This window comes from Mobula hypostoma, chromosome 18 (genome assembly GCF_963921235.1).
Source record: "Mobula hypostoma chromosome 18, sMobHyp1.1, whole genome shotgun sequence".
Classification (NCBI taxonomy): Eukaryota; Metazoa; Chordata; class Chondrichthyes; order Myliobatiformes; family Myliobatidae; genus Mobula; species Mobula hypostoma.
The window spans coordinates 36,697,036-36,713,369 of record NC_086114.1 but is presented as its reverse complement, the minus strand read 5'-3'; the positions used below and the strand labels follow the sequence as shown (position 1 = coordinate 36,713,369).

General features: G+C 39.2%; 1 protein-coding gene across 2 annotated transcripts in view; it reads left to right on the top strand.

Moving 5' to 3' along the window:
* The window catches only part of bmpr1aa (bone morphogenetic protein receptor, type IAa), a 262,289-nt gene that overhangs the window by 234,485 nt on the left and 11,470 nt on the right, over positions 1–16,334 (top strand). For both annotated transcript variants that reach the window (XM_063070736.1, XM_063070737.1), the window contains 4 exons: positions 1,825–1,924; positions 4,161–4,299; positions 9,060–9,252; positions 14,741–15,038. In XM_063070736.1, coding sequence (XP_062926806.1) covers positions 1,825–1,924; positions 4,161–4,299; positions 9,060–9,252; positions 14,741–15,038 — 730 coding nt within the window. The remainder of the gene's footprint in view (positions 1–1,824; positions 1,925–4,160; positions 4,300–9,059; positions 9,253–14,740; positions 15,039–16,334) is intronic.

The following is a 16,334-nucleotide window of genomic DNA, read 5'->3' as shown; positions in this document are numbered from 1 at the left end:
CTCAGCTTTGCTGACATTATCAATATCCCCACCTGTTAATTATCTGGAAACATTATCTGCACTTGAGCACTTATCTTTCAAAGTGAGCTGATGACTTTGATTTATATTAGCATTGCCATAGTTTCCACTCAGCTGAAATAATTTGTTAAACGTGTACCCCATCAATTCTGTTCATTACTATTGCATTAGGTTTAGTAGTATTGAACTGCTAACATGTAATCTCTGCTTTTTTTGAATGGGTGATGCAATCTGCAGTAGATGAGTGACAGCATAACATTTCTCCATATTCTCAATGATTTTTCTAATTAATTTTAAACGATAAGGCATGTACTAATCAGTTATCCAAAGTATATATGTGTCACCGTATACTACCGTGAGATTCATTTTCTTGCAGCCACTTACAGGAAAATAAAGAAATATAATAGAATTTATGAGCAACTATACATAAAGACTGACAAACAACCAATGTGCAGAAGTGACAAATGGGACAAATAAAATAAGTAAAACAATAGATAGATAATACAGAGCATGAGTTGTAGAGTCCTGGAAAGTGAGTCTGTAAGTTGTGGAAGCAGTTCAGTGTTGTGGTGAGTGAAGTTATCCATGGCAGTACAGGAGCCTAATAGTTGTAGGGTAATAATTTCCTGAACTTCATAGGACTTCTGTACCTCTTGCCCGATGGTAGTAGTAAAAATAAAGTATAGCTTAGATGGCCAGGTCTTTGATGGATGCCACTTCCTTGTGACAGAGATCCTTATAGATTGCTCAATGGATCAGAGGGCTATGCCCTGTGATGGGCTGGGCTATATCCACAGCTTTCTGTAGACTTCCCTGTTGCTGGGCATTGATGTTTTCATACTGTGTCATCATGCAACCAGTTAGGATACACTCCTTTCTGCATGTATAATAGTTTGTCAAAGTTTTAGGTGACATGCTAAATTTATGCAAACTTCTAAGAAAGTAGAGCCACTGCTGTGTTGCCTTTGTGATGGTACTTAGTTGCTGGACCAAAGAGATCCTCTGATATGTTAATGCCAAGGTATTTAAAGTTACTGACTCTCTCTACGTACAGTCCCCTAGTGAGGATCTTCAATTTGAAGCAAAGTTAGGATAAGGGATAACTTGCACCAAGATGTGTGGGTATAATTTAACCTTACTTTTAAGCCATATTGAGATAATTTAATTTTATATCATTAGTGGTCAATTAACAAAATTTAGCAGTAATTTGTGATCCATGAAATTACAGTTGGTTGGATCAACCAAGCTAAAGAGATAACAGCCTCAATACTGACATGTAACTGCTCCATTGTTTGGGTGCAGTTATAACAACAGAGGATTACATTAGCAATTACCCTTATAAATGTGAGTCCAAGAAGTTATAATGCACAAAGCCAGCATGAAGATTAATAACATTACTCGGATTGTCTTTGTAAAAACAACTAAATTCCATTCTGAGTCTGGGTCATTCCTAAATTAGAAAACAATATATTTTCTCAAAAGTAATATGTGTATATCCTGTCAGTCATTAATTGCAATAATTAACATTTTAATTTCTTATCATGTTCCTTAACAAAATGATTTCAAGAACCGGCCTTCTGTCAACATAAATAGATTTGGTTTTCTTAAGTGATAAGGATTTTTTTGTGCTAAACACTTACTTCAACATTGGAAGGTGGTTTCTGATGTCAAAATAGCTTGGGTAAATCTTTTATAGTTTTGATGGACAATATACACTAAAGTAGTATTGGTTATCTTTACAGTGGCAATGTGCTAAACTGCATTTGATTTTTTAAATATTTTAACACTGCCTTATGTTGAAAACAGGTAGACTATTTGAAGGTGATGTCCATCGGTTAGGCCTGTTAATCTCTCTGATAGTCTGCATCGTTGTGTTGATTGTAATCACAACTGCTTTCTACTTCAGGTAAAGCTTACTTAAGTTTGTTTCATATAGAAAAATAAATCATACTTGCTTTACTTATTTTATTGTTTAAGTTGCTTAATTGTCTTCAACGTAGCTATTGTGTTAAATGCAAAATCTTATTTTTAGGTTTTTTTTGGTTTTATACTTTTGTAAAGTGTTCATTGATCCAGAGTTCTAGACAGTTAGGTATTTTATAGAACCGGTCTATAGATAATGCCACTGAAATAAGGCAGCAGATTAGAATATGCATTGTGATTTCTCGTATGATGCAATATTATTATTGACAATTAAACTTAAGATCCTACTTTGAGCTGGACATTTCTTATGTCATTAGGTACTTCTATTTCCTAATGCTACACATGGGTCAATTACTTGGAGTAATAGCAACATCACTTAGGGTAATAGCATCATCACTTGGAGCTCAAAGTGGCATGTTCTTCAACTGATCTGAAGGTTCAAATGCTGAGAGCCCAACCACCAGCACCAATATGTAGCATAATTGAAATTTAAGGTGGCAGGACAGCATAGAGGTTGGCATAACACTTTACAGTGCCAGTGATTTGGCTTCAATTCCACCACCATCTGTAATGAGTTTGTATGTTCTCCTCATGACTGTATTGGTTTATTCTGGGTGCTCCAGTTTACGCCTACATTCCAAGGACCTACATGTTTGAATAGTAAGTTGTTGGCAGGCTATGCTGGCTCTGAAAGCATGCAACACTTGCTCAGATGTGACACATCCTCAGACTGTGGTGGTTGTTGATACAAATGATGTAATTTGCTGTGTTTCGATGTGCAGATGAAACTACCTATTGTGTATAAATAACTGAATACTTGGTGATTCCAGGTCTCCTATTTAAAGATTGTGTAGTGTCTGATCAGGACTGAAATTGTGACGAACTAGCTCTGAATGGTAATGTAGTCAGAAAGTTTCTTTTGAAAGTGTCACTCTGTTGTGATCATAAACTTAAACAAATTCTGCAGATGCTAGAAATCTTGAGCAACACACAAAAATACTGGAGGAACTCAATAAGTCAGGCAGCATCCTTGGAGGAGAAAAGGCTGTTGACGTTTCAAGGGGGCAGAAGCCAGCATAAGAAGGTGGGGAAGTAGAAGGAGTACAAGCTGGCGGGTGATACTTGAAACTAAGTAAGGGGGAAATTGAGTGGGTGAGGAAGGGGAGATGAAGTGAAGAAGCTGGGAGGTGATAAGTAGAAGAAGCAAAGGGCTGAAGAAGGAGAAATCTAATGGGGGAGGACATTTTATCATGGGAAATGGAAAACCAGAAGGATCATAGGGTGCCATGCGAGCCTAGCAGTCAGTACAGTGCTATTACAGCTCAGGGCATTGGAGTTCTGGCTGCATCAGTAAGGAGTTTGTATGTTTTCTCCATGACCATGTGGGTTTTCTCTGGGTGCTCTGGTTTTCTCATGCGGTCCAAAGATGTACCAGTTAATAGGTTAATTGGTCATTGTAAATTGTCTTGTGATTAGGCTAGGGTTAAATATGTAGGTTGCTGGGCAGCGCCGCCCATTAGACTGGAAGGGCTTGCTCTGTGCTGTATTTCCAAATAAATAAAATTAAAGGAGGGGAGGGAATGGAGGGAAATTAATTTAGAAATCATTGTTCATGTCCTGTCATCAGACAGAATATGAGTGTTGCTTCTCCGACCTGAGTGAGTCTCATCATAGCAGAGGAGGCCATGGACAGACGCGACAGACTGAGAATAGGAAGTCAAATTGAAATGGATAGCCACCTGGAGAGCTGGCCTTCTGCAGCAGACAAAGCGAGGTGCTCCACAATGTGGAGAAAGCTGCATCAGGATTACCAGACACAGTTTTGACCTCAGCAGGCTGGTTGCTTCAGCTAGAATGACTGTTTGGGACCCAGAAAGGTGGTGAGGGAAGAGAGTTTATTTGTAATTCCAGTTTCACCCTAAGGTGATTTCATTGTCTTGCAGTGTTTGTTTTTCCTATTTTTGAATTGTGCGCTCAAAGTTCAAAGTAAATTTATTACCAAAGCACATACATGTTACCACATACAAACGTGAGATACATTTTCTTGCAGGCATTCACAGTAAATAAAAGAAACAATAGAATCAATGAAAGACAACGTCCAACAGGGTGTACAAACAATCAATGTGAAAACTGTGCAAATGCAAAAAAGAAAGAAATAAAATGGATAACGATCCAGCAGATGAGTAGCAAAAAAATGCTCAATACCATTTTTTTTTCAGGTACAAAGGGCAAGCAGGTAGACGGCGTTACAACAGAGATCTTGAGCAGGACATGGCCTTTATTCCACCAGGCGAGTCATTGAAAGACTTAATTGACCAGTCACAGAGCTCCGGAAGTGGATCTGGACTCCCTCTACTGGTATGAGCACTAATTACACAATTTTAGATTGTACTATTTTAGGCAGTTACAAGCTGAGTTGGATCTCTCAGGGGATTTGTAACTTGTTCAAGTAGTCTTTCTCCATATCAATTTTATAATCTTTGACTATACTTGATACAAAATAAGGAAAGCTGAGGAGATCTCAACATGTAATTGTTTTGATTTTTTTGAAAGATTCTTTGTAATCACTCTCCCACCCCTCTCACCGGCGCTCTCTCATACTCTGCAATTCTGCACTCTCTGTACAATAATGATGAAACTAGCCTATGTTTACTACCTATTTCAGCACTTGGCATGAAATTTGAGTTTCTTTCTTTACCTTGACAATTCTATACCTCCTCTACCTCCTCTCTCTTGTCTCCTTTCAAAGCAAAGATACTCAAATTTCTTCACATTCCTGTGACTAAAATCAGCACTGTGATTGCCTCTTATGTTTCAGAATTTCCATCAGAAGGAAAGGTGTGAATTTGTCTTTTCTCTATCAGGCTTCATATCTCTCAGGACAATGTGGCATTTGTTTTGATAATCAAGTTTGTAACATAATTTGAAATGACTTCAAGTAAAACTCAGGTTTTTGCATTGAGTACCAAGTGGGCCACCAACTACAAAATGCTGAGGAAGACAGTGAGCTTAGAAAGTGCAGGGTAGATGGTATCCCCAGTATGATCAGCATTAGTCTTTTCAACATTCCATCTCAAAACAATAAAACATAAGCTTTAAGATATATTTTTTTTAAAAAAGAACATCAAGCAACTTATCCTCTGTGTCTATTATTGCTAGAATTGCACCAGCAATACTATTAAAATAATAATCTGTATTTCCAAACTTAAACTGCAAGTATATTGTCATGATTCATTCGTGGAAGTGAATTCAGCTATTAAAGCAGGTGGATATGTTATTAAAATGCTGCAACTTGCTGTTAAAGTGCGATGGAAGCCTATTACAATATTACAACTTCCTGCATTATTCTGATGGCAATGTGTTAAATTGCACCCATTTAAGGATTGAGAGACAAACAGTCAGATATTCCTTTGCCTTAAACATACACAAAGTAATTATGGTCACGTCTAGAGCATAACATGGCAAAACAAAATTGTACAGACCACTATACTTCTGACTACTCCCTAACAGTATTTGAAGTTTTGGCACAGCAAGTTAAATTAGGTAATATTTCTCCTCTGTTTTCAATAGGTTTCAATAAGTACATTTAATGTCAGAGAAATATATACAATGTACATCCTGAAATTCCTTTTCTTCACAAACGTCCACAAAAACAGAGGATTGCCCCAAAGAATCAATGACAGTTAAATACTAGAACCCCAAAGCGCCCCCCCCGCCCAGCTCCCCCCTCCCACGGACAAGCAACAGCAAGGCAACGGCCCTCCACCCCCGCCAGCAAAAGAGCATCAGCACCCTCCACTGAGCACTCAGGCATGCAGCAAGCATATGTAACACTCGCTTTGCCTAGTGGCATAATCTTGGGGTGATAACCCCCTGCCCGGCCAAACCTTAGAACTCTTGTTTGGGTGAATGCTGTGCGATGTGTCCCCTGTTTCAAATCAGTACCCCGTAATGACACGCCGTACACATGATGCGGTTAAGTAATTAAGATTCTATACCTCTTACTTGAACTATGGGATTAGTAGAGAACCAAAGTATAAAATAAAAAGGCACCAAGAATAATAATTTGACAGTTCGTGCACAAATAACTCGTTGGAGCTAACGCAGTATCCTCGGTTCTCCATTCGATTTCCTCCGAACTCCGCCAGGTCCCGAGCCCCTGCTCAGGGTTCGCTCCACTCACCAGGTCACGGCATCTCTTCGGGTGCGTCTTCTCTCTTCACTCCTATGGCGCGTTCTCTCCAAATCCCACGCAACAACAGCTTATAGGCACACGAGAAAAATAGCATCTATCCCAATTGGTTAGCAAATGAATGTAAGTCCTGTTATCAGTAATTATAACCCAGACATGCTGCTACAGAGAACCCCTTACCTCATCAGTTAACATTACAAAGAAGCTATTTGATTAGCCTTTGCAAATAACATGAAAGAAGAAACTCCTTACGCATAAATAAACACAGGCTTTCAGTACCTCAAAAACTACTTGTTCACCTGGTAATTTGACATACCACAGGCACTCTCTCTCCCCAATAAGGGAAAAGAGGTGTTCCCGTTTTCACAGTGAGAGGGGAGATATAACAAACAACTGGCTGATGTACGATGTTAAAAGTATGTTGCTTCGCTTTTTCCAAGCTCAGCACCCAGAGAGTCAGCCCCAGAAAGGCGCAGCTCTCTGAACGTACAACCCCTGGCAGCTAACCCACTGCTCCCGATGTTCCATGTTCTCTGTGACTTTCCGTCAGGGAAACCAGTGTAGAATCAGCATGTCTCCAGAACCACGAAAATCTGGAACCCTGAAGGTGCACTCGCCTTCCAGACCGAGTCCTTGAGATATCAAAAAGCAGCCGGTTGGTCGTGAAGCCCTGAGAACGGGTCCCATTCCTGCAAAGAACTGAAGTCAGAGTATAACTTCAGGTCAAGGTCTTCAAAAGAACCTTGAAAAGGAAATAAAAAGATATCAAAGATAGAAATAGACCTGTTTCCGAAGATGCAAGTAAAGGAGTCTCTGTTTAGTGCCATCTTGACTTTGCTCCACCCCTCCGAGTTCTCTTTTCTTTTAAAAAATGTATTGGAAATTCAGAACTTGTGAAGAAAACTGAAAGGATTTCTCTACAAAAAGACTACACTTAAAGATTCAATTATAAATCTTGTTTCACTTTGTCATTCAAAAGCTGCAGCTGCTCACGAAGACTTGTATTCTTGGTTGGCATTGCTTTAGAAACGTGGGTATTACAAGTGTGCAGAATTGGAAACAAATTATTTTGCTTTTGTTTGTGAATAAACAAATGTTATAAATTTATTCAATTGTGATGTTAGACACGACATTTTCTTTTGTAACAAGTTTTATACATTAACATAATATATAGCTGATCATGAGCGTCACTTGAGCTACTAATATTGGACCACTATATAATGTTTTTAAGTTATGTAAACTGAATTGGTAGTAAGCAGAATTAAAACCAGGTTTATTATCATTGACCTATGTTGTGAAAGCTGTTTTGTAGCACCAGTACAGTGCAATATATAAAATATGTGACAAATTAGAAATAGACATATATATTTAAAATGAGTAAGTAGTGCAAAAGGAGATCAAAAATAGTGAGGTAGTTTTCATGAGTTCATTGTCTATTCAGAAATCTGATGGTTATTCCTCAAACATTGGTATGTGTCTTAAGGCTCTTGTACCTCCTCTCTGATGGTAATACTGAGAAGAGGGCATCCTGGGTGATGGGGTCCTTATTAATTGATGCCATTATTTTGAGGCATCGCCTTTGGAAGATGCCCTCAGTGATGGGGAGGCAAGTGCCCATGATGGAGCTGGCTGAGTTTACAGCCGATCTTCAGAGTGGCATCCAGAAACTTGAAACTGCTTACCCTTTTCACTCGTCCCTCAACTTCCCCTTCCTGAAGTCCACAATCATTTCCTTGGTCTTACTGACATTGAGTGCTTGGGGCTGCTGTTGTGACACCACTCAACCAGCTAATCTATCTCAATCCTGTGCTCATCACCAATCTATCTCAATCCTTTTCATTACTTTCTGAGATTCTGCTGACAACAGTTGTGTCATCAGCGAGTTTATAGATGGTGTTTGCATTGTACCTGGCCACACAGTTATGAGTATAGACAGAATAGATCAGCGGGCAAAGCACGTGCACTGGTGTTGATTCTCAGTAAGGAGATGTTGCATCCAATTTACACTGGCTGTGGTCTCCTGATGAGGTAGATGTCAAGGATCCAATTGCAGAGGGAGGTTGAGGCCCAGGTTTTGAAGTTTACTGATTAAGGCTTGGGAGATGATGGGGTTGAACGCAATGCTGAAATCAATAAACAGCAACCTGACATATATATTGTTAGAGAATATAAAATCTAAGCATTAGATAATCTAATTCAGATAATCTAGGTTTAGATGTATGTAAACCAGTTTTTTAAAATTTTATTTTTACCTGCATTTATTGCACCTGACTGTATCTGTCCAAGTAACTACTTTTGATATGTAACGGCTGACTGGATGATCTATTCATTGTGGGAAGGTCTCCTCCATTTATTGTAGTACTCCCACTGTTAAGAAATCCTGCAATATTTTGCAGCTCTACTCTTTCTAGTGTATGATTTTGCCAGAGTATTTGTAAAAACTCTACTTTGGCTTTGTAATTTTCCTTTCCCTTACACCTACATCCTAATTCCTTAATTCCAACAGGAATACAGGAATCTTGTACTGTAACCAAGAAAATCTGAAGTCAATTTCTGTTGTCAACTCAAAGTATCAAATGATTTTTTTTTTAGTTTCTGAAAGAAGTAGCAATCAGTTGTAAATTTTAACCCCAAAATGTAATGTTTTACTTGGACAAAAGTAATTTTATCATTTTATTTTGAATACCACAAGATCTCTTAAAGAATTTTGTATTTGTACATTTCACATCTCAACCCTTTAGTTGCAATTTACTGTAAGATTATGTGCAAATGCTACAGTTCTTTGCTTCAGAGCTGATACTATTGTTGTTTTTCTTTCCCTAGTGTTTTAAAAGAATTGGAAAATCATTGCTTTTATTTTTATTTCGAGCTTTTTTTTTGTTGGTTTAATGCCAAATAAACTGTATTTCCTCTCCTTCCCCTACAGGTGCAACGTACAATTGCAAAACAGATTCAAATGGTTCGACTAGTGGGTAAAGGCCGCTATGGTGAGGTATGGATGGGGAGATGGCGTGGTGAAAAGGTGGCAGTAAAGGTGTTCCCTTCTGCAGAAGAAGCCAGCTGGTTTCGTGAGACTGAGATTTACCAGACTGTTCTAATGCGACATGAAAGTATTTTGGGTGAGCTGGTCCGACAATCTGATTTATATATTCTTGATGTAGGATAAGAGTGGAAAGCGGAAAAACAGATGGGATTATCATGCTAGCATTTCAAGTTGTCAGAGTCCAATTTAATCTCAAATGCACACAATGCACAGTTATAATAAAAAGCTAACTTGCAGCTGCATCAGATAAACAGCACTTAGAAGAAAATTGTTAAGTTAAACAAAGTACACACTTTTTTTGCAAGAAAGAACAAAAGAACAAATTAAAACAAAAGCCTATTTTCGTGCAAAGTGATCAAAATGGACATAGTGTTGCTAAACTACAGTAATTCAGGTTGTGCAGTGGTTCAAGAACTGAATGATAGAAGAGAAATAGCTGGCTTGAGTGTGAAACTGTGGGACTTCAGGTTTCTGTACCTCCTACCAATGGTAGCTATGAGAAGATGGCATGGTCTGGATTGATGGTGAGGATCTTTGAAGATACTGCATTCTTGAGGCAGCACTTACTCACTTGTTGGATATGGACCTCATCGGCATGGCCAGCATATATTGCCCTGCGCGAATTGCCTATGAGATGGCAATGTTGAGCCAAAACCTGACTGCTGCACTGAGTGTAGTAAATAGTTCTGACGAACAGTCCAAACCTGAAATATTGACTGTTTCTCCTTCACAAATTCCTACCTGCGCTACTGCGTGTTCCCGGCATTTTCTGTTATTTCAGATTTACAATATCTACAGTTTATTTGATTTTCATTCACTGGGTGCACTAGTGACTTACTGTAAATTAATGATTTACTGGACAATTTCAGAAGGCAGTTAAGAATTAACAATGTTGCTGCAGGTCTGCAGACACAGAGACCAAATAAAAGCAGTAGATTTTTCTCCCCTTCAAGTACATGAGTGAACCAGATAGATTGTAATGATCCAGAACTTTCATGGTCACCATATTTAATATTAATTTTTTTGTATCTGATTTATTTAACCAGATCTAAATCCTGCAGCTGCAGTGATTGGTATTTGAACATGTCTTCAGTCACAAATCCAGGAATCTGGTTTATTAATCCAGTAACAGAACTGCATTACTATTTTACTCCACAAAATTCAGAAGAATGTCATGAAAGTTGAAATAAATATGGATTCCTGGACTTAATGTAATATGTGATTTTTTTTTAAATTCACCACATCACTGCCAAGCCTCCATCAATCAAACACTTTGTTTCCCATTATGTCCTCCTCCTCACTATTTATATATTTGCTTTCTTTATTTTGTCTCTTTCTTGCCGCAGGTGAAAGATACGTTTTTTGTAATCATGAATCTATGGTTCTCAAGGATAAAGTTGCATTAATCTTCAGTTTCTTCTGTATCTGTATGAGACAAAAAATATCACTGTTATAAATGGGAATTGGACTATGTTTGTACTAAACTCCTCCCTTCACAGAATACGTTATGGTGCTGTTGCCCCTTCATACTTAGTAGTTAGGAGATAGAAACATAGAAACCTACAGCACAATACAGGCCCTTCGGCCCACTAAGTTGTGCCAAACATGTCCCTACCTTAGAAATTACTAGGATTACCCATAGCCCTCTATTTTTCTAAGCTCCATATACCTATCCAAAAGTCTCTTAAAAGACCCTATCATATCCGCCTCCACCACCGTTGCTGGCAGCCCATTCCACGCACTCACCACTCTCTGCGTTTTAAAAAAAAAACTTACCCCTGACATTTCCTCTGTACCTACTCCCCAGCACCTTAAACCTGTGTCCTCTTGTGGCAACCATTTCAGCCCTAGGAAAAAGCCTCTGACTATCCACACAATCAATGACTCTCATCATTTTATACACCTCTGTCAGGTCAGCTCTCATCCTCTGTCGCTCCAAGGAGAAAAGGCCGAGTTCACTCAAGCTGTTTTCATAAGGCATGCTCCCCAATCCAGGCAACATCTTTGTAAATCTCCTCTGCACCCTTTCTATGGCTTCCACATCCTTCCTGTAGTGAGGCAACCAGAACTGAGCACAGTACTCCAAGTGTGGTCTGACCAGGGTCCTATATAGCTGCAACATTACCTCTCGGCTCCTAAATTCAATTGCTCAATTAATGAAGGCCAATACACCGTGTACCTTCTTAACCACAGCGTCAACCTGCGCAACTGCTTTGAGCATCCTATGGACTCGGACCCCAAGATCCGTCTGATCCTCCACACTGCCAAGAGTCTTACCATTAATACTATATTCTGCCATCATACTTGACCTACCAAAATGAATCACTTCACACTTATCTGGGCTGATCTCCATCTGCCACTTCGCAGCCCAGTTTTGCATCCTATGGATATCTCACTGTAACCTCTGACAGCCCTCCACACTATCTAAACATCCCCAACCTTTGTGTCATCAGCAAACTTACTAATCCATCCCTCCACTTCCTCATCCAGATCTAACGCTATTGCTTTAGGAATAAAGACCTGCTCTCCAAGGCACTTCAGACACCTTAGAAGAAATAGGCCTCACGTGTGCACTTACGTAGTACCCCAGCAGTCATAGCTTGCAGTTAAGTTGTGTCGACTGCTCTGCCTAGAGCTCTGTTATTCCAAAACTACATTATTTGTTGTGTGTAGATGACAACAATAGGGCCAACAAAAATCTCCTGGAAATTCCTTTACACCTGGGGGAACCACTGGGATAAAGAGTTCAACACAAGCTGAGGGGAAAAAAAAGCAATAATATACAAATTGGTGAAAGCAAGAGAGAAAAAAAAATCTGAAATCAATAATCAAATCAATTTCAACATGTGATATCTTCAGTGTATTGTATATTTAGCATGGCAGTCAGGCTTTTTAATGAGCATGACTTGTCCTCATATCAGTGGTGGGATATGGATTGTAGTAAATTATCAGTTTTTGATTTACTTATTAGTTGTATAGCTTGTTGCTTTATAAAAATGTCATAAATCTGAGACAGCAACAAACAAGTCTACACACACAAAATGCTGGAAGATCTGAACAAGTCAGGCAGCACCTCTGGAGGAAAAAGAACAGTCAATATTTCAGGTCGAGATCCTTCACTGGGACTGGAAAGAGAGCAGAAGCTAGAAAAGAGGGTAAATGGAAGAGGAAGAGCGCATGTTGGCAGGTGATGAGTGAATTGATGTTCATCTTATCAAGTTGGAGACTAACAAGACAGAAACTCCTCCAGTTTGCTCTTGGCTTCAACATGCAAGTATGGGAAGTGGATTTAAAGTGGCTGGCCACTGGGAGATCATGGCCTTTATGGCAGATGGAGCAAAGATGCTCAAAGTGATCCCCCAGTCTGCTCCAGATCTCACCAATGTAAAGGAGAATATATTAGATACAATAAATGATATTGCATTCACATGTGAAGTGCTTCCTCAGCTGCCCCCTCCCCTGACCTTGTGACCTACCCATCACCTACACAAACTGCCCTCTGCTTCCCCACCTCCTCCCTTTATTCCATTGTCTACTACCTCTCCTATTAGATTATTTCTTCTTCAGCCCTTTGCCTTCCCCACCTCTCTCTCCCAGCTTCTCACATTATTCTTTATTTCTCTACCCCCACCCCAATCCTCACCCTCCTGCTTTCCCCCTCTTACCTAGATTCACCTATTACATGCCAGCTTGTGTTCTTCCCCCTCCCACTATCATTTTATTCTGGCCTCTGCTCCTTTACTTCTCAGTCCTGATGAAAGGTCTCAGCCCAGAATGTTATTTTTCCTCCATAAATACTGCCTGACCTGCTGAGTTCCTCCAGCATTTTGTATGGATTGATCCAGATTTCCAGCATTTATGGTCTACTGTGTAGCAATCAAGTTTACCACAAGAATGGGAAAATATCTTTCTGATTGGCATGACTCCACACATAAAACATCCTATTTGGTTATGCTATTTCTCTACATAATTTGATAGTGTATTGAGGTTTGGAGGCCAGTCTTAACAAGTTTTTGTATGAAGACTGAGTCCTGTTGAATTTCCCTTTTCCTCTACAATTACAAAGTGAGGTGTATTGTAAAGTGCATTTCTCCCCCTTTCCCCCTTCCTCCTGTTTCAATCGCCATTCTTCCCTCTTATCTCTTCTCACCTACCTATCTCCTCCCTTTGGTACCCCTCCTCTTTCCCGTTCTCCCATTCAGATTCCTTTTTCTTCAGCCCTTTACCTTTTCTACCTATCACCTTGCAATTCCCCACCCACCTACCTTCTCCCTCACCTAGCTTCACCTATCAGCTTCCAGTGTATACTCCTCCTCCCTGCCCCCACCTCCTCCTTCTCCATCCCCCCCCCCCGCATTCTGGCTTCTTCCCCCTTCCTTTCCAGTCTTGATGAAGGATCTCAGCCCAAAACATCTTTGTGGATGCTCCCTGACTTGCTGAGCTCCTCCAGTAATTTGTGTGTGTTACCAAGGTGTATTGGGTTGGACTTGGTTCACCTAGTTCACTCATATGGGGCAGATGCAGACGGTTGAATAGGCTGGCCTTCAGGATCTGGGAGGAAGTCCTTCTGTCAAAGCTGAATGGCAGCTCTTCTAAAATGTCCCTGCAATTTCAAAGCATACAAAACTATTAGTATTGTTTTAAATGATTAAAAATAAAGGAAAACAATTTTTTTTAATTCCAAGTAATCCACACTCCTTGTGTTCTCACACCCACACTCACTTGTCCATCTAGTTCTCTTTCCTCTCTATTCATTTTTCCTATTCGCTCCCCTCCCTATAATGTTTTATACTGTCTACCTTTCCTTCTTCTTAGTCCTAATGCAGGGTCTTGACCCAAAGCATGAACTTGCATCTGGAGGAAAGTTGTTTGATGGTACATTGATGCTACTAAACCTCCTAAGTTTTCCAGCATTATGTTCTTTGTTCCAGATTCTAGTAACTTCTGCCTTCAAAAAATAATGATCTTTTTCCATAAAAAGGACGTGCAAGCAGGGCCACACCCATGCCAGGTCTGACTATTGTCAGATCAGAGGCACAGATTTTCCAGCATAATGCTTGGGAACTAAGGGGAGCATTGTTTTTAGTCAGAGGCTGGTTCCTGGAATGCAGAGTGCAGAATGAGAGTGATGGAAACAGAGTTGCTGACAGCATTTAAAGCATATCTAGTCAACCACTTGAATTGCCCAGGCAAAAGTACTGGAAGATGGATTAACATGGATGGGTGACCACAGATTGGACATTGTGTCAAGCACACAGAACACAATAAAAGTTCACCATGTTACATCAGAAGCAGCAGAATGCTGATCGTAACAGCTGGGTGCAGCTAGCTGAACTCAGCCCAAAGTTTTTTTAAAATTAGGATGAAACTAAGTTATCAGTACTAAGTGTTTTGCAATTTTTGTTCCTGGTTCGACATCATATTCTTCTTTTTTTTTTCCTCCAAGATTTCTTTGCTATAACAATATTAGAACATATTTAGTCATGAACATGGGAACAGGTAGTCAGTTTATTATACAATAAACAAGTACTAATCCTGTCTTTTAACATTTTATTTTTTTATAGGATTTATTGCTGCAGACATTGAAAGCAAAGGTTCTTCAACATGGCTGTACCTGATTACAGATTACCATGAGAGTGGCTCGCTGTACGACTATTTGAAGTGCACAGTTCTCGATACCAAAGCTCTACTAAAGTTGGCTTACTCTACTGCCAGCGGCCTCTGTCACCTCCATACAGAAATCTATGGTACGCAAGGCAAGCCTGCTATTGCACATCGTGACTTAAAGAGCAAAAACATCCTGGTGAAAAAGAATGGAACATGCACTATTGCTGACCTTGGCCTAACTGTGAAATTCAACAGGTAATGAATCTGAAAATAAGTCTCTTTTTAAACCGGACACTAATCATGAGAACTGGGCTGCAGTACTGCTGGCAGTGCTTTACAGAGATTAAAAAAATACAAAGCCCATTGACAATGTTTTGCCACATATGACAAATTATAAAATATTCTACACCACAATTTGTAAATTCAGGGGCTCCCTGAGTTATGAAAAACCTGACATGGAAATCTAACTGCAAATTCTCCCATACACTTTTAAAGCATTTTAAAATATGGTAGTAATAATAATAAAATGTTTTGTGGTGTTCATTAATAACTGGATACAGTATATATGGGCAGTGTTAAGATGAATATTCAATGAAATGAAGCAAGTTTATGTAGAGCAACTTAATATAGGTTACTATAGAAAAGGGACATTTGTGACTTGGCTTATTGTCAGTTTTCAGAACTAATACTCATGTAACTGTAAAGTCCTGCATTGGATCAGTATAAAGCATATTCATCCTCATGTTGTCCCAAAATGAATGTTTTTTCCACCTCTTGACTTCTTTGTATTTCCTTTTCTTAACCACAAAAAAAAGTTCAGACTTTTTTTTATTTACAAGTATTTAAAAGCAGTGGATTATGGTTAATTGGGACAGGTCGGGACCAGTACATTTTGGCCCAATTAAGCAGTTGCCCCAATTAGCTGAATTTTCATGGAAATAGTTAAAAAGGTATATAAAAAAAGACAATCTACTATTTAACTGAGTAACAAATTATGTATTTAAGTGAAATACAGAACAATTTAGAACACTATCAGTACTATTACTGTACTATAAAACTATAATTAGTTCCCTAATTAGCTGAAACCTGTCGTGTTCTTTTGATTTACTATAAATGAACAGAATCCGTACAGACAGGTGTAGATAATCGACTGCCTTCATGCAATGCTATCGATGATTGCATCCTCCATATCTTTATTTTCATTGTAACATTCAAGATGATTGTTGATGCCTTCAAATTCTTCACTGTTCATAACTTGTTGAAGTAGTGAAATCGTTTCTTTTTCACTCCCAGCTGTTTCTGGCATCTCCAAGTCGGAATGCTTGAAACCACAGAGAAAAATAATTCTGAATTGCCTTACTACTCATTTCTTGCCAGCAATCAGTGACTAAAATCACAGCTTTTTGAACACAAGCATATGCAACTGGGGATATTTAAAAACTCAAACAACAGGAATTCTGCAGATGCTGGAAATTCAAGCAACACACATAAAAGTTGCTGGTGAACGGATCATGGGACAGGAGGTCTGAGAAGAAAGACGGGGGGGGGGAT